This window comes from Ascaphus truei, chromosome 3, assembly GCF_040206685.1.
Source record: "Ascaphus truei isolate aAscTru1 chromosome 3, aAscTru1.hap1, whole genome shotgun sequence".
NCBI classification, from domain to species: Eukaryota; Metazoa; Chordata; class Amphibia; order Anura; family Ascaphidae; genus Ascaphus; species Ascaphus truei.
This window is the reverse complement of record NC_134485.1, coordinates 407133466-407160125: the sequence shown is the minus strand read 5'-3', so window position 1 is coordinate 407160125 and position 26660 is coordinate 407133466. Positions and strand designations below refer to the sequence as shown.

Genomic DNA, 26660 nt, shown 5'->3' with positions numbered 1-26660 from the left:
TGAAGCGCTTTTTGGTATGCAATTTAGATATTGGTGTTGTTGAGACAAGGCAGATGCCTGCAAGATCTGAGAGCACTAACTTGCAGGGTCAACAATAATCCAATTGGAGCAGGGTAAGGTGATGTTCCTAAAACTAAGGCAACTTGGACAGACCCCTATAATCGGGAACCACTACCACCCCACCACATCCACCGCCACCCCCTCCTCCCCCACTCTCTCTTCCCCTCCCCCTCTTCCTTCCTCCTGACTCTCGTTTCTCGTATCAAACAGGACTCAACCTACCAATAAAACTCAAAAGGTTTACCAAGCAACTACCCACATCAGTGGATTAACAACTACTGTCAAAATAGCACAACTAAAGAAAGATGCCAAAAGCGTTATAAGTGAAATAACTGTTAAACTGTGCTATGTAATATGTACTTTGTACCCTTCTAATAAAAAAGATTGAAACAAAAAAAAAATACGGTAGAGAGAAAATGTAGAGGTAGTTGAAAAGTACAGTAATTATAATGAAAAAGATGAGCGGTAAGATACATGAAAGCCTCAATAGATTATACTTCTTTATTGTCTGATTTCTCTGAAAATGGTGTGTGTGGAGGGGTGGGCAGATTTTGGTCTGAATATTAAGCACCCCATTTCTGAATCCTCTCTGCACAGTAAGCATTTTAAAATATTTATTTGCATATATAATTGATAATGATTCTTATTAGTCATTATGTTTTAACTCGTTAAGTACCACAGGAGCCTACAACGCACTGTGCAAAAGGGATTAACCGTGGACTGAAATTAAATATTGAATATATGGAGCTCTCTCATTACATCTCCCAGGTGTATGATTCAGCTACACAGTTTTGAACTGCATCTGAGAATTATGGAAGTCATAACACTAGGAAGAATCTACAACAATCAGACCATGCTGTGTGTGTTTACAATCTGCTCACAAACTGAAATATGAGTATTTGGTGATTTTGTAGATGATGGACTGATGTCTAGTTTAAGTAAGAAGTTAAACCCTGAACATTATAACTTTGAAACATACAATTTGACAGCAGATTAGAAGCACTAGAACCTACATAGTCTGACAGTTCCTCTGTCTGATATTAAAGCTCAGACCCTATTAGATACTTGTGTAAGGATGTGCATATATATCTAAAGGTTCCGCGCTGTCAATCACAAAGGCAGCGCCATATTATTCCTTCTGTCAGCAAGGTCACTGTGTACAAGTTGGGTTGCGCATGCGCGAGAGAAGCGCGCGAAGGGCAACCAATCTGTGGAGACTTTGGGGGTTTGAACTCTGAACTCCGAACTGCGAGAGAGTCAGCTGAGGCTGAGGACCAATCGGGTGCGAGACTCTGGATAGAGGAACCGGATGCGTGTGGGCGGTGGGTCAGAGCAGAGAGGGAGGTGAAGGAGGAGGTTGGCGGAACCTCGTGTGCGCGAGCGGAGGGTCAGTGACCCGTCCGCTTAGGTGAAAGGTATTCCCCCGGCCCGAGGAGTATTCCCCTGTCATCGTAGGGTGCTGTTTTGTAAGGACGGCCCTAGTTGGTAGGGACATTTCCCATTAGTGTGGTTTGGCTGCGGAGCTGCGGCCGCCATCTTGGATTGGATACAGACGGCGCTGCAGCAAGGAGTGACGGCGAAAGGCTGGAGCAACGCTAGGACCCTGCGTGGAGTGTGATGGTCATCGCAGTGACCGGAAGGTATCATTGTCTACAAGTGCACCTACACCGGTCACCAGGCGCTGATCCCGCCTCCCACTAACTAATTGGGCCAACTGTGCAAATCCTATGGTACCATACCTATACTGGTTATAAGACATACTCCTAGGGAGAGTGGCAGAGCCACCTATGTACAGGACATTACCCCTAATAAGGTGTGGCCGAGCCACGGTGTGTGTGTGTAAGGTTATATGTTTATTCTGCAGATCATTTGTTCTTTATGCATGATATATAAAAGGTTGCTGTTGCATAATGCTGTTGTGATGTTCTTGCTCAGGGTATAATCTCTATCATGGGGATCCTGGGCAAGTGGAGGCGCTGCACCGCGATTAATAAAGGTATGACCCCAGGCTCCCAAATAGCGGAGGCTCAGAGCTCCTGAGGACACAGGTACATGCACCACAGTAGTTCCTTATTGCAGGCGTTCACAAAAAGGGCTACATTTGGAGGCGCTGCTGAGATCTTAGACCTGGGGTGCCCCCACATTTTTTTGTATCTATTGTGCAACCAACCCACATCATGTCGGTGCCCTCGGCGCTCGAGGTGCGCAAGTGGGCCCAACGGCGCGGGATTCCCTTGAACCGTGTTTTCGCGCTGGGCCATGTCCCCGCCATGATCTCGTTAGGCACAGTGACCGAGCAGGTCCGAAAGCTCCCTCTCCAGGACAATGCCCAAGTACAAGACCATTTTTATGACCGTGACCAGACCTGGCGCCGGATCTTGTATGCCACTGAACAAGATATATGCCCCGAGGCTTTGCCCCGTATACTGCTGCTGCCCGAGGCCCCGGGGGTGCGCTGTCCCATAGTCCAGGCGGACACCCCTGTGCCCCTGGCCACTTCCACCCCCCGGAGAGAGTATTCCCCCACCGTTGGCGCCGCGACGGGAGGCCCCGACCACTCCCCTGACCGTGGCCTGCACCCTCGCTGGCCCGCAGCCCTGAGCCTAAGCTCCTCATCTACCCCGTCCGGCCTGCGGGCTGGCCTCAACCGACTTAGCCTATCAAGATTGGACGCTCACCCTGCCGTTGGGGATAGCTTACCGGGAGACACCTCTTTTCCCGCCCTAGCCGCCGCTATCCACAATACCACCCAGTCGCTCCAGTACAGGAAGTTAAAGGCCTTCTCCGGTGAGAAACCCACGCCCCAAGGGGAAGTAGGGATAGAGGACTGGTTGGATCATACCGAACAGGTACTGCCTGAATGGACCTGCACGGACGCGGTCCGCAGACAGCGCATCGTCGAGTGCTTACGGCCCCCCGCGTCCCACATGGTGCACTACTACCGTGATGACAACCCGGAAGCTGATGCAGCAGATCTCATCTACTGCCTAACCAAGGCGTATGGAGCTCCGGTGGACATGTACACTTTGATGTCAAAATTTCATGCGTTAGCCCAAAAGGAAGGGGAAATGGTATCCGATTTTCTCAGGCGACTACACCTGGATCTTTGGAATATGGTGAGGAAAGGCGTGTTGCCAAGGAAAGAAGCCAACGGAATACGTACCACTCAGTTGCTGAGGGGCCTCCTACCCCTACACCCCGTGTCGGTGCGGGTCAGTAGCTGCATAACGCCCGGACAAGCCCTGTCGTTTCACGACTTAATGGATCGGGTCCAAGCGCACGAGATGGTGTTGTTAGGGCGTGACTTAGCCACCGGGAAGAAGCCACCGCCCGGGGGTAAAGAAGCCAAGAAAGTGGACCCAAAGCCCGACGTGCCCGAACCTGGGGATCCCGATTCCGAGGATGTCCCTACCCCAGTGACACCCAGACCTCGTCCCTCGACTGGGCGAAGCCCCCCAACCAGGAGAGACGAAGCTTACCTCAGCCAAATGCAGTGTTACGCATGTGGAAAGATGGGACATTTACGGGCCCACTGCCCCACCTCGCGGAGGACGTCGTCCCGACCGGCGCAATCGATGCCGTGCCAACCCCTGGAGGATGAAAAGGTGTTGCCGCCCTCTCAGAGCTCCCGAATTGGCCCCGCCTCCATTGTTCGCGTAGTTATCGAAGGCATCTACGCCGCCGCATTGTTGGATACGGGTTCTCAAGTAACCATCGTATACCGGCCCTTCTACGACCAACATCTCCACCGACTGCCGTTGTTATCTGCGGATGCCCTGCGACTACGGGGATTGAGCCATGAAGATTACCCCATAGACGGAGTAGTAACGGTGCAGTTAGATATTCTCCAGCTGAATACTGGTAAACATCACCCCATGGAAGTGGAGGCCTTAGTGTGCCCCGAACCTCAGGACCACCCCAGCGCCCCAATCATCTTGGGGACCAACGCTGACATTGTGCGCGCGGTGTTCCGCCAGTTTTTGCAAGAAGCGGGAGAAGCCCCACTGCTGGCCTTAGCGGCCTGTCCCGCCCTCCAAGAGGTCTGCGGTAGAATTGCGGCTGAAGAAGAGTATGGCGTCCTTTACAGTCAAGAATGGGGACTGACTCAAATTCCCCCGGGGGAAGGACGAATGATGGTCGCCGCTTGTGACTACCCCCGACGACGGTTGGAGGATCAACTCTTCACCGTGGAAAGTGTGGCCCAGGACGAACAACGTTTGGGATACAAAGTACTAGCCTCTGTCAAGGAATGGCCCGGGAAGATTCCGAGGCGCACCTGGGTGTACGTGCAGAATATATCCCCGTACCCCATGACTATCGACAGGCGGCAGACGCTGGGAAGGATATACCCTGTAACTCCCGAGGAGAAGGTTTCGACGGGACCATCTAGGTGCCCACCTACTACCGTCGAGTCAGTGTTGGAATTTGACTTCGGCGACTCGCCACTCCCGGATGTATGGAGGAAGAGGCTGCTGAACGAGCTACACGACCGAAGGAGTGTGTTCTCCACTGGTGATATGGATGTGGGTTGCAGTCGCAGCGCCCACCATACCATCCGAATGAGCGATGCTACCCCCTTCCGGGAGCGCTCCCGCCGGCTTGCCCCCAGGGATGTTGACGAAGTGAGGGGATTAATCGACGAGATGAAAACGGCTGGCATCGTGCAGGAATCTCGGAGCCCTTACGCCTCACCCATTGTGGTAGTCCGCAAGAAGAACGGGACGGTCCGTCTATGTGTGGATTACAGAACTCTGAATACCCGTACTATTCCCGATCAGTACACACTGCCCCGAATCGAGGACCTCCTGAACGCTCTGACGGGAAGCAAATGGTTCAGTGTGCTCGACCTCAGGTCCGGATATTATCAAGTGCCCATGGGCCAGGAAGACCAAGAAAAAACGGCCTTCATCTGTCCATTAGGGTTTTACCAATTTACCCGCATGCCGCAAGGGATCTGCGGTGCCCCGGCCACGTTCCAGAGACTAATGGAAAAAACCCTCGGAGACCTTAACCCGCGAGAGTGCTTAGTGTACCTGGACGACATTATCGTGTTCGGGCGGACTCTAGAGGAGCACTCCGAGAGACTGATGAAGGTGCTGGATAGACTTCAGGGGGAGGGTCTAAAACTGTCGCTGGACAAATGCAAATTCTGTCGGTCCTCTGTGACGTATGTGGGTCATATTGTATCGGCTGATGGGGTATCCACCGACCCAGGGAAAATAGAGGCGGTGGTGAATTGGCCTAGACCTCAAAATGTTCAAGAGTTACGGTCCTTCTTGGGGTTTTGTGGCTATTATCGGCGGTTCGTAGAGAGCTATTCCAGCAAGGCCAAGCGACTGAATGATCTTCTAAAGGTGTATCCGGGAGAAACCGGGAGAAAAGGAATCTCGGCGCAGACACCCTTTGGGAAGACATGGACTCCAGAATGTGAACAGGCCTTCAAGAACTTAAAGGCCAGCCTCACTCAGGCTCCCGTCTTGGCCTACGCGGACCCCGACAGAGACTATGTTCTACATGTCGATGCTAGCCTTAGCGGATTAGGAGCGGTTTTGCATCAGAAGTATGAGACCGGGCTGCGTCCGGTGGCCTATGCGAGCCGAAGCTTAACCCCTAGCGAGCAGAATTACCCGGTCCATAAACTGGAATTCTTGGCGCTAAAATGGGCTGTGGTAGATAAGCTGCATGACTACCTATATGGGGTACAGTTCGAAGTACGCACGGATAACAATCCCATGACCTATATCAATACGTCTGCCAAATTGGACGCCACAGGACATCGTTGGTTAGCTGCTCTAGCCAATTACAGGTTCAACCTTAAATACAAACCCGGACCCACCAACATAGGTGCTGACGCCCTGTCTCGTCGACCTGGCCTTCAATCCACCCCTGATGAGGAAGTTTGGGAAGAGATACCGGGTCCCGGGATTCGTGCCCTCTGCTCCGTGGCTGCGGTAGTCGACGACCACGTGGCATTCTCGGAATTACGGGTTGTTGACTCGTTGGGATGTCATTCGCGGGCTATTCCTCGGGCCTATCAGGGTCGAGAAGGGATGAATATCACTGACGATAATATCATCTCGTGGAGGGATCTAGTGCATTATCAAACACAAGACCCCATAGTGGAGCTAGCACGTCAAGCGGTACAACAAGATAACCCTTCTATACTGAAGCGAGCCCCCAAAGACTTGGTGAAACTCCTGTCAAATGAGTTTGGGAAGTTCGAAATGGACAATTGTTTGTTATATCGGGTGATACCTTATCATAACCATCCCGATCGGCGTCAGCTGTTTTTGCCGGAACGTTTGAGAACCCTAGTCCTCCGGGCCCTTCACGATGACCATGGTCACCTGGGCATTGACAAGACATTTGGGCTACTACAGGATAGGTTCTATTGGCCGAGAATGAGGGAGTCCGTGGAGCAACATTGTCGGAGGTGTAATCGCTGTTTACAACGAAAGACACTGCCCACCAGGGCGGCTCCTATGGCACACTTGAAAAGCTCGGGTCCAATGGATTTGGTGTGTATGGATTTTCTCTGTATCGAGCCCGACAATCGGGGAGTTAGTAATGTTCTAGTGATCACTGACCACTACACTAGGTACGCCCAAGCGTTCCCTACGAAAGACCAGAAGGCCGTAACGGTGGCCCGAGTACTATGGGAGAAATATTTCATTCACTATGGGTTGCCGAATCGTCTTCACTCTGATCAGGGCAGAGACTTTGAGAGTACACTGATACGGGAGTTGCTCACACTACTGAACATTGCCAAGTTGCGTACTACCCCGTACCACCCCGAAGGGGATGCTTTGCCTGAACGGTTCAATCGCACTTTGTTAGATATGTTAGGAACTCTGACGAGCCCGCAAAAGACGGAGTGGAGTAAACACGTCGAGGCATTGGTACATGCGTATAATTGTACCCGACATGAGTCCACTGGGTATACCCCGTATTTTTTGATGTTCGGAAGAGAAGCCCGGTTACCGGTGGATGTGCGCCTGCGGATATCTACCGATGGGGTATCCAATAGGACGCATTTCCGATATGTCCAGCGACTAAGGGACAGTTTACAGTTGGCCTATAAATTGGCTGAACGGACGACTGCGCAACTGAATGCGGGAAATAAAAGGCGCTACGATCACAAAGTACGTCATAAGGAAATTCACCCCGGAGATGCGGTCCTCTTACGCAACTTAGGTGTTCCTGGGAAGCATAAATTGGCAGACCGGTGGCGGGAGGGTGTGTATGAGGTGGAGTCACAAATGCCTGGTCTTCCTGTGTACCGGATCAAGGATTCTGAAGGCCGCGTAAAAGTGTGGCATAGGAATCATCTGCTTCCCATACCTCGAGTAGGGACGGACGAATTGGAAGTCCCAGCCACGCCCATAGATGGAGGAGTTGAACACACAGAGGATGGCCCAGAGACTGTAAAAATTGCCACCTCTGAGGATCCAATGGAAGGAACCTCTCAAAGGGACCTTCCGGCCGCGAAGGCATCTCCCGAAGGAGCCACGGGTAAAGAGCCTCTTGGCCCGAACATTGACCCTTTGACTCCCGCGAGTCAGCCCCTAGACCCTCAAAGTCCATGTTTCACACCCCAAAGAGACAGTACTAATGTTGGAAACCCCTCAAGGGTAGAGATGGAAGCACCAGTTGAGACTGGATACTCTGCAGAGGAAGCAGAGGAGAATCAACCCCGGCGAGGTCAAAGAGCCTGTCAGCCTCCCATGCGAATGGCATATGATCAATTTGGGGCACCCCATTATGAGGCTCAGCAGTGGGCTCGGCATAGGATGCAAGCTATGATGGTACTGTTTAACGAAATGTGTAACCTAATCTAGGACTGAGAGGGTTGTGTAAATAGTTAGATATATATGTGGTTTATGTAGTCCAGCGGGGACGTTGGATTCTGGAGAGGGGAGAATGTAAGGATGTGCATATATATCTAAAGGTTCCGCGCTGTCAATCACAAAGGCAGCGCCATATTATTCCTTCTGTCAGCAAGGTCACTGTGTACAAGTTGGGTTGCGCATGCGCGAGAGAAGCGCGCGAAGGGCAACCAATCTGTGGAGACTTTGGGGGTTTGAACTCTGAACTCCGAACTGCGAGAGAGTCAGCTGAGGCTGAGGACCAATCGGGTGCGAGACTCTGGATAGAGGAACCGGATGCGTGTGGGCGGTGGGTCAGAGCAGAGAGGGAGGTGAAGGAGGAGGTTGGCGGAACCTCGTGTGCGCGAGCGGAGGGTCAGTGACCCGTCCGCTTAGGTGAAAGGTATTCTCCCGGCCCGAGGAGTATTCCCCTGTCATCGTAGGGTGCTGTTTTGTAAGGACGGCCCTAGTTGGTAGGGACATTTCCCATTAGTGTGGTTTGGCTGCGGAGCTGCGGCCGCCATCTTGGATTGGATACAGACGGCGCTGCAGCAAGGAGTGACGGCGAAAGGCTGGAGCAACGCTAGGACCCTGCGTGGAGTGTGATGGTCATCGCAGTGACCGGAAGGTATCATTGTCTACAAGTGCACCTACACCGGTCACCAGGCGCTGATCCCGCCTCCCACTAACTAATTGGGCCAACTGTGCAAATCCTATGGTACCATACCTATACTGGTTATAAGACATACTCCTAGGGAGAGTGGCAGAGCCACCTATGTACAGGACATTACCCCTAATAAGGTGTGGCCGAGCCACGGTGTGTGTGTGTAAGGTTATATGTTTATTCTGCAGATCATTTGTTCTTTATGCATGATATATAAAAGGTTGCTGTTGCATAATGCTGTTGTGATGTTCTTGCTCAGGGTATAATCTCTATCATGGGGATCCTGGGCAAGTGGAGGCGCTGCACCGCGATTAATAAAGGTATGACCCCAGGCTCCCAAATAGCGGAGGCTCAGAGCTCCTGAGGACACAGGTACATGCACCACAGTAGTTCCTTATTGCAGGCGTTCACAAAAAGGGCTACACTTGGTATTCTATTATATTTAGGAGAATGTTATACCTATCCCAAACATTTTGGAATACCCTTGTATTAGCCTCTACCACCTCTGTTAGGGAGGCTATTCCATTAAACCACAACCCTTTCCATGACCTCTTGTTCTGCATTTGCCTTGTTCTGAAATATGCTTTCTTCTTGGACTTTGTTGAAACCTGTTATGTGTTTGAGAGTTTGTATGAAAGTTTCAGTGATATCCCCCCTCTCCTTTATCTCCTCTAAGGTCACGTCCATGCTCACGTAGGGCTCGTGCACACGGAAGCTGCACGATGAGTTCCATTGGGCCAATAAGACCATCTATGCTGCACACACACGTGAGCGTCGGCAAGAGCGCTGTGTGCAGAGACAAACTTTTCTTTGTCTTGGCCGCGCGATGGCCGGGTCACATGAGCGGTTCGCCCAATGAGGGCGAACAAGCTCCATGATGTCAGGCCACGCCCCCCGAAATGCTTCGAATCAAGCCTATCTATTTCCAGAAATCGCCTCTGCTGCAAGCAAAGCACAAAGTCACTGCGCTCTGTCTTGCGCTCGCGAGCAGGAAGCATGGACGCAGCCTAAGCTGTACATATGAAGGTCCTTCAGTCTTTTTTGATAAGTTTTATGATGTAGACTTGCAATTCTCAACCAGCAGGGCCCGCCCCCCCCAGGGAGGCATGATCAGGATTTCAAAGGAGAAGTTTAGTTTGAAAAAAAAAAAAAAAATATTCTATATAATAAAAAAAACAATTATAATGATTGATTTCTTACTATAGAAAGTACACGGCTTATTGCATCGTCCTATGATGCGCAGTAGTGCACCTATTATCTTTCCTTTATCTTTGAGTGATGCTGCAGAGTTTGGCGTGTGTGGATGGTGCTGCTGTGCTAGTGAGCAGGCTCTGCTGCGTGTCATCATCCCAGTGTAATCAATAGACCTTTTGCGAAGCTGTTTTTTCTGCACTTGTGGCTATAAAAACAAAAGCAGCGTAACAGGCCCGACATTGAAAGTGAGCTACATTGTGCTCTCTCTTCCTGTGTCCAGAACCCAAAATCTTGTGGCAAGACAGCAGCGTCAAGGCTCACATTAGTATGTATAGTACAGTATATCTTTTTTATATTCGTAAGAATTTTAGCAAATAACGTACTTTATGTTATCTCAGCATCTCCCATACTGAAATCACTCTCCTGTCTTCCTATCAAATCCCGCATTTCGCACGTTCCTCCTCACTTTTAAAGCGTTACACTCTTCTGCTCCTCCTTACATCTCAGCCCTAATTTCTCGCTATACACCAACCCGACTCTTGTGTTCTGCTCAAGGAACCCCCTTTGTATCTAAAGCCCTCTCCCGCCTTAAACCTTTCTTGCTGATTGTCCCACACCTCTGGAATGCCCTTCCCCTCAATACCCGACTAGCACCGTCTCTATCCACCTCAAGACACCCTTGCTTAAAGAAGCAAACGAGTAGCACCGTGGCTAATACTATACACGATACATAAAGCTTGGCCTCCTGCAGACGCATTTACCAGAATTCCCTTCTACTGTCTCTGTACGTTATTCCTACCAACAAATTAGATTGTAAGCTCTTCGGAGCAGGGACTCCTCTTCCGAAATGTTAGATTTATGTCTGAAGCACTTATTCCCATGACCTGTTATTTGTATTATTTGTTATGTATATGATTGTCACGTGTATTACTACTGTGAAGCGCTATGTACATTAATGGCACGATATAAATAAAGACATACATACAGTACATGTTTAATGTTAAAAAAAAAATGTGAAGGACGAAATAAATAATTGTTCTTTTCTACATTTTCAAAATTTGTTTTTAGTTGCGATATTTCACATTTCAAATAAAATTATTAGGGGATGCAGATTTGAAGGGGGCGTGAGCTTTTTATGTTTATCAAAAGGGGGCATGGGTTAAAAAAAAAAAAGGTTGAGAAACACTGATGTAGACCATGCACTATTTTAGTAGCCTTTCTATGCACAATTTCAAATGAGATGGTCTCCAGAACTGAACAAAGTACTCTTGGGCCCGATGCACAAAGCGGTCAGGGCTCATACTGTGACTTTACCTAAACCAGTGTAACAGGTATTCCCCCACCCTGGGAGATTTCACTGCTACATAGTGTTGTTGTGCTGCTCACTGTGATGGTGAGGGGGTAACCATGCTCAATAATAAAGGTTAAGCCCACTTGGTTACCCCTGATCTGGGTTTTTAGGTCCTAGAGTGTCAGCTCTTGGACCTGACTGTTGTATATGAATTACTGTGACTGTGTGTAAATTATGCGACAATACAGTATTTTTGTGTTTTTGCCTTTCCAGGGGTGCTAGCAAGCAGAGATTGCGGGGCTGGGAGTTTCAGAGTTGGTTTTGCGGAGAAAATCTTGTCAGATTGAGGCTATGTTGCGGGGTCCCTGAGTTACGGGATACCCCAATGATGTACCCGAGAATCAGGTAAGATTCTCGGGCACATTGAAGCACAGTGCTCCAGTCAAAATCCTACCCTGGAAACGTTCTTGCGACTCACCACCAGGGTTCCCTGCTTCAGCACAGACCAGAAAGCTAAAAACAGGGCAGAGGGGATCATGGTATCCCCAGAACGGTACAGGGGTCCCTAGCATAAGGAGGGATGCCCAGTTCATGCTCAGTCACCCTGAACCTGGTATAGGGGTTCAGGGGGTGCCCCAGCTAGGTGATAAAGCTGTGAGGCTTTAATTTGTGGGATAAAGATAAAGTCAGGTTTTTACAGTGTGGCAGGGATAAGGCTAGTAAAAGTAGAGAGTATATATTCTTCTTCTTCTATCCCTGACACCAGAAACGGAGACTTAGACATTTTCAACACAAAGTACAGTCACGGTATATTTTATTAAAGGTTTTTATTTGATAAGTGTATATACTTGTAGCCTGTGAATGAACTGTGAGATTTCCAAATCCAGGGTTCCGAGAGACCAGATGGCTACAAAGCTTGGTGCCACTGAGTCTGCTCAGGTCCCGGATTTGAAAGCCTCAGGGATGCAAGGTGTTAGAACAGGCAGGGTACTGCAGTTATACTTGAGTACCCCCATCCTGGTCTGACAAAGGGCTATCCGGCAACCATTTGCCCAGCCCCAAACTTTGCGGAGCCTGAGGCAGCGGGGGGGCTCAATATGCTAAGAGGCAGGGGTGCCAGGTTGGCGCATGCCCTTAGCAGAAATGAAAAAGGTTCCCACCCGGCATCAGAATTCCCAGAAACTTGGTGATAGGCTGGCCGGAAAATTCCCGCGTGCTGATTGGCTGTAGTGGTTTGTGAATGGGACTCCAAAACCCAGAAGAAACCTTGCAGCCAATCAGGACAGCAGATTTCAAGCGGCAAACCATCAGCGGCAAATTCAAGATACGAAAAAGATGCTCTGTGGGAAATAGACGCGAGCTGGCTTCAGGGATTTTCAACTCAAGAAATTTTCTAAGTCCCGCTTTTCAGGGGCCAAGTTCTGAAAACGGAACGTAGCGGTCGCGGCTGGTATTGCATGCCGAATTGCGTTCCAGGACTTTTGTGAGTACTTATCGGTCATTGGAAAGGGCTCGTACAGACTTCAGTTGTTAACATTTCGTTCTGAGAAAGTTTATTTCGTTAGCCCAGATACCAGTAAGTGTGTTTTCATTGCAAATTGTGATCCATTGTGTGTATGTCTTTTTGTGGAATAAATTACAATTTATTTTACTGCCTTGTCTTACTCAATCATATGATCCCGGTATAGAAGGTGTTAATAACTCTGGTCTCCCGTGACATTCATCTTCTAGGCTTACAGGATACTGAGTGTTCCTCGGTGGCAGTGGGGATGAACAGGATAGGCTTTATGGTTCTTCTCAGTTCTTTACTTGGTGCAGCACCTCCATTTCCCGCAGGCCCCAGCAGAACTGGGTGCAATCCTTGCAGGAAAACCCTCCGGTACTCCCCCTGATTAACTGCACTCTCAGACAGGAGTATAAACAGGAACAGTTCTTTATTCTTTAACAGCATACAACAGATACACTTCTTCCAAGGGTCCCTGGACTAATCGAAAGGACCTTGAGGCCCCAAAGGTCTATCCTTAGCTCCCTTATTCCCTGGTGGAATAAGGGGTAGTACCCCACTCCCAAGGAAGAGGGTCTCTCCAGCACTCAGAACACCCAGAATTTGGATCTAGAGACCCTTTTGTACCCAGGTGGAAGGTCTTAGGCCTAAGCCCCTGATTGGGCAGAACACAGGCCCTAAATCCACCCCTCCCTGTCACTCAAGGGAGCTGCTTATCGCAGGGGAAAACCCAGATTAACCCTAACACTGCCTGCACTGGTTCCAGGGTTTATGTGTTAGGCAGGGCAGATTAGTAGACAAGAGGATACATGGCTACACACTCCCCCTAGTGGAATCTCACGAGCCCCGCTGAGAACCAATTTACACATCCCTAAATGGATAACATGGAACAATGCATACAGTTTATGGCATAGCATTTGATGACATTACAGTTTTAACCAATGAGTTATGTCTGGATCCTTCCCATAACATGGAGAATCCATACCCCCTTAAATAATAATGTTTTAGGTCAGGCTTCTTAACCAACTTTCCCTCTTGATCAGGAACGGTAACAGAGTACACCCTCTTGGGACCCCGCTCAGGAATATATTCTACCCTGTCCAGCTAGATATTTCTCCCTACCTTCCATACTCGAAATAGAAAACAGATTTTCTCTATGCTGAAGTACTTAGAGATACTGCACCTAGAGGCTAGGTACTCTAGGACACCTTCCGTCAACCATTCTTCTCGGTTGGCCTCTATTTCCCTCATTATGGGCTCAGGGACATAGGGGTAATCATACCGATGGGACTGATGGTACCTCTGCACTATCAATTGGTCAGCCCGGCTGAGTTTGGTTAATTTACGGCCACAGGCCTGGCCAGGTAGCACCCAGAATAGTGGTTCGTGAGAGGACTGATCTTGGTAGATTAGGCTTAAACTGGTTGGTTGTATCAACCCTAGTTTAATTTCCCTATCTCTTCTTCTGAGGGCCTCTGCTGTCTCTTCTGCAGAGAACTCTCCTTCCTCCCACCAATGATCTACAATGTCTCCGCTAAACAGCAAGAGCCGTGTCCGTTTCATATGATGGACAGACCCTTTAAACATGGGGTCCCACCACGACAATACCTTCCCCACATTTGCGTTACATACAGACACATCAGATTCGGAAGTCGCTCTAGAAAGTGTCCCTGATCTTTCCGACCTTTCTGACCCTTCTCTGCAGAAAGCTATCTACTCAGCCATTCCTCCCCCAGCAGGATCACCATCAAACACACCTCACTTTCCACAGTCCTGGTCAGATGTAGTTACCTCCTGATTGTCCTGGGCAATGTCTGTTGAGGCCTTAAACTCCGCAAGGTCTCTGGGTGTGTCACTCTCGGTATGTCTACCACAGCCTGTTACTTCCAGTACTTTGTACTTATTAGGGTCCGCAGAGGTCTTACGCCCTCGGCCCTTGGAATGATCGTGGTGCCTTTGTAAAAAACAGGTCAGTCGGTGGTTGTCTCCGCTATAACAATATTCGGTTGCACCGGAAGGGTGTTGGTATCTGCGGTGCGGAAAGATGTACCGGTCGGTACCTCTCCGATGGATCCCTCCGCTAGTACCTGGGAAGGAAACAAATTCTCACCGCTCCATTGGTCCTTGGCAGGCCCACGTGGTTCTCCTGGCCGGGAGCAGGCACGTCCAATGCCGCCTTTCGAGGAACCGCCAAGGCCTTGGTGCTCCTCCATTCCGGATGCACCATCACCTTTGATGACATCATTACGGAAGTCCGTTCTCATTCACTCGAGGATGGGCGTCTCCACAGCAGCAGAACTTTGGTGACACTTCGGCTGCAGCATCACAATGAAACGCCTCCCTTCACTGTCATCCGACGTTGTGTGGGACACGTCCCCTGGGGAAGAGGACCGGGACACCTCGATATTGCTGGTGGCGGCTTGCAGGCAGCCGTCCTGCTCTTGCACCACCAGCGGAAGTGCCTCAGCCTCCTCCCGGGTGGTCACCTCACTGGGTAAGTCCTTTTTAGGGTCTGGAACAGGAACGCACAAGTCCCTTGGAGCGTCCGCTCCTGAAGATGCGGTCCAGTTCGCCCGCCTCTGTAGGTACGGTACATCTTCCTTTTGGACCGGCATGGGTGGTGGACACCTTAGGCTTTAGGTGGGGAGTACCACACCAGTGGCACTTGGATGTTAGGCTCACCTCTCCACCCGGGAAATCACAGTCGGGGCAGGTGCAGTGCAGGAAACTCTTCCTTTTCAATTGTAGTGGGATACAATACACTTGGCCATAGTAGAGTATTGCGCGGGAATAGTGGCTATTAGCTCTTGCTCTGCTGACTCAACACGTGCAACTGATGGTGCGGTAAACATGTTCGGCTACACACCTAGTGGTAACACTCACTTGATCATTAGCATTGTGCCTCCTCCCCCTGGTAGATCCAGGAGTACAGGCACACTATGGGGAGGCGCGACTTCACATTCGTGTCAAGCCACTCACAGCAGGTGGGTGCGGCTTCAGGTTTCGCGCCGAACCAAACCCAATTTTTGCAATAGAAGCTTGTATCGTGCAAACTTCTCCACGTGGTCCTCCCGATTTTGGCGGGAACCGCCATTTTCACGTGCTGTAGATCCTCTGGTGGGGAAGGTGATTCCTTGCTGGGCAAGAGTCCCTTAGGACTCCACACATATGAACAGCTCAAATATAGCACACTTCGGCTCCCTGTGCTGGGGACCGCTAATAGTATTGTTGTAGCTCATCAAACAGAGATTCTGGCCTCCTAACTTTCGAGAGCCCCTCTCGGACACTAACAAACATACTGTGAACACCATCCATTTGGACCGTGATGCTATAGTCCACTTCCTGAGGTTTCTGGGTCCCCAGGATCCCTAAACACCCCCTCCAGGTGCCCTACACATCAGTCCTTAGGGTGGCATGAACTAGCACACTTTAGCAGATGAACTTGAACACATTATGGAGCAGCACAGGCTGCAGTTCCACTGGCGGGGAAGTTGGTCCCTTGCTGAGCACGAGTCCACTGGACACTACACCTGCCCCCCCCCCCCTTCTTCTCGGTACATAACAGGAGCATATCTCCTTTCTCTTACTGTAAAAGTCTGTACTGATTATGATCTCAGCAGTGCCTCCAAATGTAACAGGTGTTCCCCCCACCCCCTGGGAGATTTCACTGTTACCTGGTGTTGTTGTGCTGCTCACCTGCTAGGCTTACAGGATACCGAGTGTCCACCGGTGTTAGTGGGGATGAACAGGATAAGCTTTAGGGTTCTTCTCAGTTCTTTACTTGGTGCAGCGCCTCCATTCCCCGCAGGCCCCAGCAGAACTGGCTGCAGTCCCTGCAGGAAAGCTCTCTGGTACTCCCTCTGATCAACTGCACTCTCAGGCAGGAGTAAAAACAGGAACAGCTCTTTATCCTTTAACAAGATACAACAGATATACTTCTTCCAAGGGTCCCTGGACTAATCGAAAGGACCTTGAGGCCCCAAAGGTCTATCCTTAGATCCTTTATTCCTTGGCAGAATAAGGGGCAGTACCCCACTCCCGAGGGAGAGGGTCTCTCCAGCACTCAGAACTTAGAATTTGGATCTACAGCCCCTTTTGTACCCAGGTGGAAGGTCTCAGGCATAAGCCCGATTGGGCAAAACACAGGCCCTATGTCCACCCCCGTCACTCAAGGAAGCTGCTTATCGCAGGGGAAAACCCAGATTAACCCTAACACTGACTGCACTGGTACCAGGGCTTATGTGTTAGGCAAAGCAGATTAGTAGCCAAGAGGATACATGGCTACACCAGGAACGGAAGTTATGTTCACTGAGTTTAATGTGTCCTCAAAGCTAATTATATGTAAAAACAAAGCCCATTCTAAATCTCATTAGCATAAACTCATCACATTATTGTAGCATAATGGTGCGTTATCTTCCAATAATGTGACGTTAAGAAAATCTTAGTATTGCTCCAAGCCAGACCCTGAAATAGGGCTTCAGCTGCAAGGGACAGGAGAGGGAAATAATGCTGTAAAGAACTATCTTCATTAACTCTGCTGCTACAGCCATCCAGAACCTGCAAAATCCCTATTTCAGGATCTGCATGAAACACCAAGTTTATCTTTGCCCTAACTAACGTAATGTTAATTCCCTGCATTAACCTGAGCAGACTGTGGATATGCAATGTTATAATAATGCCTCATTTGCATGACATTGTCCCTAACGGCCATTATAGTAAATGCAATGCTCGTAACGGGAGAAAACATGACTTAACGTTATGTTATTATCGTTTGTGGATGTAGCATTACTCGAGGGCTTAATTCCACAGTATATCAGCCAATGGGGATGATCAGATTGTCTTTGGCCGAAATTTCCCAATGAGGTCAATAGGGAATTTTGTCCGAAAACTGCTTGATCGGCCAATTTAGTTTAATAGAATAAATATCTTAATATGTTAGCATCACGTTACGTGACGTAACAGAGGTTTGGGGATCTGGGCCTAGACAAGGTCTGACCAATTATCTATAAAGTGCCATCATTTCACTACCTCTCAGTTTCTTCTGTCCTATACAACCTAGCATCCTGCTGGTCTACACGTAACTTACAGTACCCATCCCCATACAGCCTAGCACCCTGATGACTTACAGGTTACGTACAATATTTAAACAAAATGTAAAAATTCAAGCAGTAAAAAAAACATTTCCACTATAATCAAATGTTATTCGTTCCTCCTCACAAATTTAATTGTGGTTATTTTGACATGAAAAGACACGTGTGATCCAATGCATCTAAGTAATACAGCAATAATCAAGCACATACCAAATACATTCTTAATAAATGTGAAATAAGATCAAGATTTTGACAATTCCATTGTTCTGCATTGGTTGCTTTATGTATATTACTTTCAGCTGTATAAGCTATTTAAATAAATCATGGCATCAGACTCTGGGGTTATACAAAGTTTTACATTTCCTAAGCAACACCAACTTTACACAATGAAGGCGTCTCACAAAAAAATGTGTTTCTTACTAACACAAAATCTGCTTTGGGGTATGAAATGAAGAAATTATGAGAGGAACATCAATATTGATGGAAAGGCAGAGTAGAAAAATGAATACGGGTGGAATTTGCAGGTAAGGCGAATACAGTTAAAAAGAAGATATCAATTGGTCTGCATCTTATAAGAATAACAGTATACACAACACAATAAAATGATCAGACAATGCCTTTAAACACTGAACCCAGACCGTGGTTAGTATAAAAGTACAATTTGGTCTTTTCCTATCTGGTCTACATAACATTTCATAGGGTCAACTTATTTTTTTTTTTTATATATATTTCAATAGGACCATAGAGAACAAGATAATCTACTATTGCAGACTTGGCTACAACAGGAGCAAAGATAAGTTTATTTTTTACTTTCACAGGAATGCAATCTCACTTTAGCCTCATACTGTAAAAGAAGACAAAAATATCCAAAGGACTAGATTCACTAAAATGACACAGCCATTATTGATTCTTAATGTCCATTCAAGAGAATGGTGTTTAATTAATATTTAATCAATTTAGTCCAAAGTTCTACGTCAGCAGTAGTGGAGAAGTGTCAATTTTGGTAGCTGGTGTTGTATTCACAACCTCTAAGAGTTTTAAGCCAATCGAAATAACCTACAACTGCCCAAAACAATCAAGCATAAAAGTGGTAAAATAGAGAAATGATGGAGTATAAAGTGATGGAAATCACTAACAGAAGTGTGAGCAGCTTGATACTTCTTTACAGGACCCTGGTAAGACAAAGAACCCAGTGTCCAGTTCTGGAGGCCACATTTTCAGGAAAATATATGTGTAGTAGGAGAATAAAACAGGTACAGTATTTCATGCAAAATTGGGCGCAATTGTATAGGTTTTAAATGTTAGAAGAAAATGTGATAGAGAATTTCAACTTGTGTCTACTTTCAAATACCTTTCAAGGACAAAAGCTGCTACAGAAGGAACACCATTTCCTTATTCTCTGAACAAAGTGGACAATTTATAGAATGGTCTTCCAGTGAGGAGGGTTGGACCAAAAAGTATATTAACATAGATGAAATAAGCACAAACTTGGGGAAAGAAAAGGGAATGAATCCAGGGACTATAAAAAGTACATTATGTATAAAAATGGTTACATTTGATAAAGCATGTGTTTCTCATCCTTCATTTGTTACATACAGACACACAGTTGCAAAGAAATGACAGTCGTGTTACTCTTTTTATTCTGCCTTTCAGTACTTTACAAGAAAACAAAAATGAGTTTTTAGATTTTTTTTCTCTTTTGTAAAATTTTGACTTGCGCTTAAAAATTCATGCAAATATAGAACCAATAAAAATGTCATTTCATTAAGGACCTACTGACAGCTTGTGATATATTGCACATGTAGAAGCCCTAGTAATTACACAATCTACTTCATAACTAGACCAAACTGGAAAAATTATACAAGGAATGAAATAGAGAGAAGAAATGTTTAACATAAAGTAAACTCTTTAATAAAAAAAATAACCATAAATTTGTCAGCAAAATCTAATTAAAGCAGCATTCCAAATTAGGGAGGACATTCCAGACCCCTGCAAAAATGAACTTTGAAGTCCAAAGTTGTAGGTCATTATGTTATGCGATTTGCCACAATTTATTAAAGTTTTATACGGTGCAGTTAGGCAATTACTATGAGCCGTATGATTCAAAATGTCTCGGTATATTCTATATTATAATGAACTTGCAGTCAAGTTCTAAAGTCAAGTTCTAATTACTATAAGAACAGTAGCCGTGTTGTAATATCGGGATTAATAGCTCTAACTATGCAACTTTAAACATTACGGGTGGTCGATTATCAAACCGATGATCTTTGCGTCTTGAACTGGAGCAAGAAATATTCTTTACTTCAAAGAGTGCTGATGTCAAGTACCTAATTACCTTTCTTATATTTTATGCAGATACCTTGGGTGTAGAGTTTAACGCCGCCCGGACCTAAACTTTGATACATCTCTGTCAAGTGTGAGGTGCCTTTAAACCAGGGGTGGGCAACTCCAGTCCTCAAGGGCCACTAACAGGTCATTGCGAAGACTGAGCCACTGAATGAGCCACCTGTGATGAAACACGGATATCCTGGAAACAGAACCTGATGGTGGCCCTTGAAGACTGGAGTTGCCCACCTCTGATTTAACCACTGCATCTTTGAGTTCAACATCAACTTTAAGAAGGATGATTATCTACCTTTTTACATATGACAAGTACATACTGATACAGGTGTTAGAATTTGCATGATTCTAAACATTGTTAGTTTGATAAAAGGCTTCTGTAGAGGTGGTTAGCAAACAGTAAGTGATCCATGCAACATGGAAGTTGTACAGCAAGAGAAAGCATGGCTATGCCATCTCTTGACGTTTCCATATGCAGTGACTTTGTTTGCTTCCGTTAAGTGTAGTATATCTGTCGTTTTAGCAATGTACAAACTGCCTGGTCTCATACGACTTGTGTTCCATTGGATAAGGTTTGCACTCCCATTTTGTAATTTCTGGCCTGAGCTTTTATATATACACACATATACACACACATACACACACATACACACACATACACACACATACACACACACACACACACACACACACACACACACACACACACACACACACACACACACACACACACACATATACATATACATATATATATATACATATATATATATATATATATATATATATATATATATATACACACACACACACACACACACACACACACACACACTCCCATCAATAGCCCCTTTTCCCAGGCTCATGGAAGAAATTACATTTTCTGACTGCCACTTTGCATACTGCACATTCCTACGCTTCTCTCTCCAGTCACCAAATGGAAACAACAAAGGAGAGCCTGCAACCGATGGAAGAGAGTCCATCATTTTTGGTCAATGAAACAGACAGCCAAGATCTGGTTGGGGTGCTCCAAGAATATTATTTCAGTTATCTGTTCTCTGTTATTATCCCAGCCTCTGGGAGAGTCACAAGTATGTTGTAAAACCGAGTTATATTTTACTGAGCATTTACATTTTCCAGATCTGAGAGAGAAACATGAACTGCTGCTTCAATCATCTCAATGCAGAGAGATGTATGTAAACACACAATGTTAATACTAAACCAAGCGGAAATATTGATGTTGTGCCGTAATAATCAATGGTGAAAAATGTGTTTCTCTTAAGCCTCAAATTACATTTGTCTTATGTATTTAAAATTGCTGAAAGTTCCTGTGGGTCAAAAACATTAAAATTCTGACAATTCTGACGTTGCGTACATGTGACTCTTATCACCGTCTGAGCAGCCTACATTTTTAACTACTTTATTGAAAATGCATTTTTTTTTAGTAGAAAAAACTGTCAGGTATGCACCTTCTGTGTATCGTTTATTGTTTTTGCGGAATTATAACCCATTCGTTGCCAGTCACCCGCATCGGAAACCTCTGGCAGTAACGGAGGTAAACCAACGTCAACCTGCAAAATGTAACAAACTGTACACCGCCCTGCTACAGTGACCTGCAGAAGAAGCGTGCGGTCCTCCATGCTTAAGCTCAGAAACTGACCCTGGGCGGGGGTCAGCACGTAAAAATTACAGGAACTTCCTGCCAGAGAGAATAGACCTCAGCAAGCACTCTTAGCCCACATTGAATGTTTGTGTTTTTTGTTTGTTTTTCAGCTATGCCATCTCCTAATTAAAATTACAGCAGTTCAAGTAACTGATGTTTTTCCCTTCCCCTGGCAAAGAGGAGTCTACATTGTTCACAAGTGCATTTTGCCTGGCCTCACTGATCAGGCGGCACGCTAAGTCCAGGAAGAGTTTCTCCACATTGTCCGACTCCTTGGCAGAGGTTTCCAGATAATACATGTTTTGAGTCCCGGCAAATTCTTCAGCTCTTTGCTGGGAGACTTCCCTTCTTTCTGCCAGGTCAATCTTATTCCCTAGAGTTAAAATAAACAAAAGCATGTGTTAATAATTGGACACGCCTGTGTGGCTTTAAACATTTACACGGGCGTAACCCAGCAGGGATTAACGTGAATGTAGTTTGAACATACATAGAAGAGACTTAGTGGTATATTTAATAAGCTCCAAATCATTATTTCCGCAGTGGAAGATAATGGACATTAACAATACATTAAGCATTTTTGGGATCTCAGCAAAAAGACCCCTAGGAGAACTTAGACTCTCTCTTATTTGATTCTTAACTATGGTAAATACCTTCAAAGACCTGAAATCTATGAATAGCATTTCCAAAAACAAAGATATAGAACAGGGTCATACTAGGAAACGGAGGAAGCATATTAACAGGACACAGGAGACAAAGCTGCTTCGCTGAAGAGGTGGTAGATAAATGGAACAGGTCCCAGCAGAGGTGGCTGTGACAAATGTGGTTGTTAGAAAATTTATTATGTAAATGTGCACATTACAAATTGCACCAGAGTAGATTTTTGGCAGCTTATTATATATGGAATAAGAGCCCATTAATATAGACAGCAAAGCATATAGCAAACGTGACTTTATCATTGGTGTCTTGTATTACATTGGGGGAGATTCACTAAGCGCTGAAATGGGTGAGCACGCCCCGATCCAGTGTTTACTGCCATTCAAGTCCACGTCCTATTAAGGTGCCATAGCCCGCATCGGCGCTTAGTGAGCATCGGCCAATCTCTACCCGAAAGGTTTTAACTTGATGAGGTGTCAGTGAGAGAGGAAAAGGGGGTCAAGTACTGTATGTTCTCCTGCAGACGAGATGAATAATGCACGAGTTACAGGGCCGTAATCAGGTTTTACTTGTATATTGTCCTTCTCCAAAGTAAATAACTCTGGGCCACGGTCTGATTCCAAAATGCATTGCACTTGCAATTGAACAATTTATATTTTAGCTGCAAACAGACTGCATTTCTCCCATTGCCATAGCATTCTATAAACCCAAATTAAATTTCCAATCCAATATCACTTTACAGCACACAATCATTAGTGGAAATAGTTTCTCCCCATGCAGTGGAAGAGAGGCTCATGGATCATTTGGTGCAGATAACCTCCTGCAGCCTAAAGAAAATGACCAGGCGAGTGAAACATAAAAAGCTGGTTTGGAGCAGGAGAATGAATGCATTAATTTCAATAGAATTTGAACATTCATACTTTCAAATCACATTTAATTGTGTCCCTTTCACTTTCCGTTAGCATATGTGGTTAAATATTTCAAGGTTTTATAGGTGCTCACAATGTAGTTCAAAGTTCTTGTTGCGGCATTTGTTCTGGAAAAGTGTGACTGTGTTACAGATTGTAATACCCCTCACAATCTTAATATCCTTTTCACACTCTTAATACACCCCCCCTCTCCCCACTCTTAATATCGCATCCCCCCCTCACACTCGTAATATCCGCTCCCACACCTTGTTCAATCAATCAGGAGTCATGTGCCAGCGGTAAAGTACTTTATAGCTGTTTTCTTTTGTGGCTGAGTTAATGGAGCCTGATACCACTGATCTACATACATCTTCCCAGACTGAAGGCTTGTAAACGTCACCCCAAATCAGCCTCTCAATGTTTGATACAGCTCATGTCTCTCTCAAGGCAGGGTGGGATGAGGATTGGTAAAGGGTGTAGAGATCAAGACCTTACATAACGGCATAGGACAGACAAACTCTTTTGAATAAAGTACTACAGCTAGAAAGCTTTTTAGCAAAGTAGGATGAAATAAAGTGTCTAATCTGCATGTAACGGAACAGTTCAATTTTGGTAATCTGGTTAATCTCTTTAATGTATAAATAAGATTTGTTTTTAGAGTACATAACGGCGCTCCCCCTTTTGCTCTTTCTCTCTCCCCCCATCCCTCCACCATCCTCTATCCTCCCTGTCCCCTCTCCTCCCGATCCCCCCATCCTCTCTCCTCCTCCCTCCCCCCATCCTCTCTCCTCCTCCCTTTCTCCTCCTCCCTCCCATCTTCCCATCTCCTCCTCCCTCCCCCCTATCCTCTCTCCTCCTCCCTCCCCCCATCCTCTCTCCTCCCTTTCTCCTCCTCCCTCCCATCCTCCCTCTCCCCCCATCCTCTCTCTCCCTCCCATCCTCTCTCCTCCTCCCTCTCCGCCCATCCTCTCCTCTCTCTCTCGTCCCTCTCCCCATCTTCTCTTGTCCTTCTCCCCCATCCTCTCACACCTGCCTCCTACTCTCTCACCTGCCTCATCCTCTCGTCCATCCTCTCTCCCCCATCCTCTCTTCCTACCCTCCTCTATCCTCTCTCCCCACTCCCTCTCCATCCCCATCCTCCCTCTCCATTCTCCCCCCCTCCTCTCTCTCTCCCTCCCACTTCTTCCCCTCCTCTCCCCCCAATCCCTCTCCATCCTCTCTCCCCACCACTCCCTCTCCATCCTCTCTCCCCCACTCCCTCTCCCAGTCTCCATCCTCTATCCCCCCTCTCCTCTATATATACACACAAACACTACACCATATACACACATACCAAAAATGCAACATTAGTTTAACACACATATACCATATACAAATACACATTAAGATTCAACATATACAACATTAAATATAAACATATATATGCACATAATGCATGAAACGCATATGCATTACAAATACACACAACAGCACACACACACTTACCAACTCATACACACACCAAAGACACACACACGTACCAGCACAGATACATACACATTCATACACACACACACACACACACACACACACAAACTTTCCAGCACATATACACACACTTACCAGCACAGATACGCACACACAACAGTTTCCAGCACAGATACACACACACTTGCCAGCACAGACACACACACTTACCAGCACAGATACACACACACACACTTGCCAGCAAAGCTCAGAGCAGGAATGCTCTGCAGCGCCACCTGCTGCCAAGAAGCCAGACAGCCTGCTCTCCTCCTCCCCCCTGTCAACTACAGCTGTTCCAATGTGATCGGCTGCACATCGGCATCCTCCTCCCACCCGCCCAAACCCGGGAGGACACCGGCTGATTAATAACCGGTACTGCCCAGAAAAAAAAGGAAATTTTCACAATTTTTTGGGGCACCGGGACAGCTCATTAAAAACAGGGATGTCTGGTCACCGTATCTCTGGTTCTTGAGAAATTTTTAGTTATTCACCAATTTAAATTGCCTGTTTCGCAACCTGGTTTGAATAACGGATTATGGAATAGAGGTAACATATTAGAACTGGAAGTTGTAAGTCCCTTTCTCGAGCCAACTGTGTCCCATAACAGAAGGCAGGATGTGAGCAGAAGAATATCGTGTAGACCTCTGAGGGACTTTGGGAGCTAAAGAAGGGATCTGATAGAATGTGGTTTGGAAAAGGTGTTCTTAATCTACACCCATCTGATAATGTTAGGAGAAACCATACCACAATACTAGTTGTGCTATCTGTGTCGCGTCATAATAGGAGTTGATGTGTGAAACTGTTGGCCACCTGCTAGTTTTGGCATGATTACAACATTGGGGCTTATTCTGGGTTTCTTTTTGGTCCAGATTAATCGGGTGATGTGTTTTTTTAGGCGGACAAAATTGGGGGTAGTTGTGAAAGACACAGCAACCCCCTAGAACTCCTTAGTGCATTCTCGTGTGTGTGTGTATATATATATATACACATATAGAAAAACAAATACACATATATATATATATATATATATATATATATATATATATATATATATATATATATATATATATATAGTTATACGTTACCGTTCCAAGGATTGGTAAACAAGAGACAGCACTCAAAGTTGAAAATCAAAGTGTATTAGTGAAAGCAAAAATACATCCAGAAACCCAACGTTTCGGTCCTACAGAATCCTTTGTATCCCCCTGAGGAAGGTCCCATTCTGTAGGACCGAAACGTTGGGTTTCTGGATGTATTTTTGCTTTCACTAATACACTTTGATTTTCAACTTTGAGTGCTGTCTCTTGTTTACCAATCCTTGGAACGGTAACGTATAACTACATTCTCTATATGGGACGTGCACCTGTGGCTTACCAGCACCTATTGGAGTGCCAACTGCCTTATCTGACTATATATATATATATATATATATATATATATATATATATATATATATATATATAAGTGGCTTAATAATAATATCCCACTCAGCCAATTTTATAGACTTAGACGTAACTGCTCCTCTGACGAAATCTTTGAGGAGCAATCACGTCTGATTATGTCTCAATTTGCGGCAAAGGGGTTTAACTGTGATGTTGTCCAGACGTCTTATCTCAAGGTTAGGCCCAGAAGTAGAGCCGAACTTCTGAAGAAATCTTTATCCAACTGTCTGAGCAGAGAGACGGGCAAAATGGGTTGAGCTGTTAAAACCACTGAATCTAGCAACAATGGGGTCAAATTTATTACCAAGTTCAATGGATATTCTGCTCGTATTACACAAATTCTCAACCGACACTGGAAAATACTTGTGTGACCCACATCTTAATAGATGCCTCACTCCAAGTGCACCAGTGGTATTTCGGAAAGCCTTTAGTGTTAAACAACAGATAGCACCTAGCAAGCTCAGAGAAAGTTCTATGCT

The 26660-nt window shown here is 46.3% G+C and overlaps 1 protein-coding gene across 3 annotated transcripts in view; it reads right to left on the bottom strand.

Moving 5' to 3' along the window:
* Positions 1–17775: 17775 nt before the first annotated feature.
* RAB30 (RAB30, member RAS oncogene family) overlaps positions 17776–26660 on the bottom strand; it is a 152543-nt gene continuing 143658 nt past the window's right edge. For all 3 annotated transcript variants that reach the window (XM_075592599.1, XM_075592597.1, XM_075592598.1), the window contains one exon: positions 17776–22044. In XM_075592599.1, the coding sequence (XP_075448714.1) occupies positions 21794–22044 (251 nt within the window). In that variant the 3' untranslated portion in view covers positions 17776–21793. The remainder of the gene's footprint in view (positions 22045–26660) is intronic.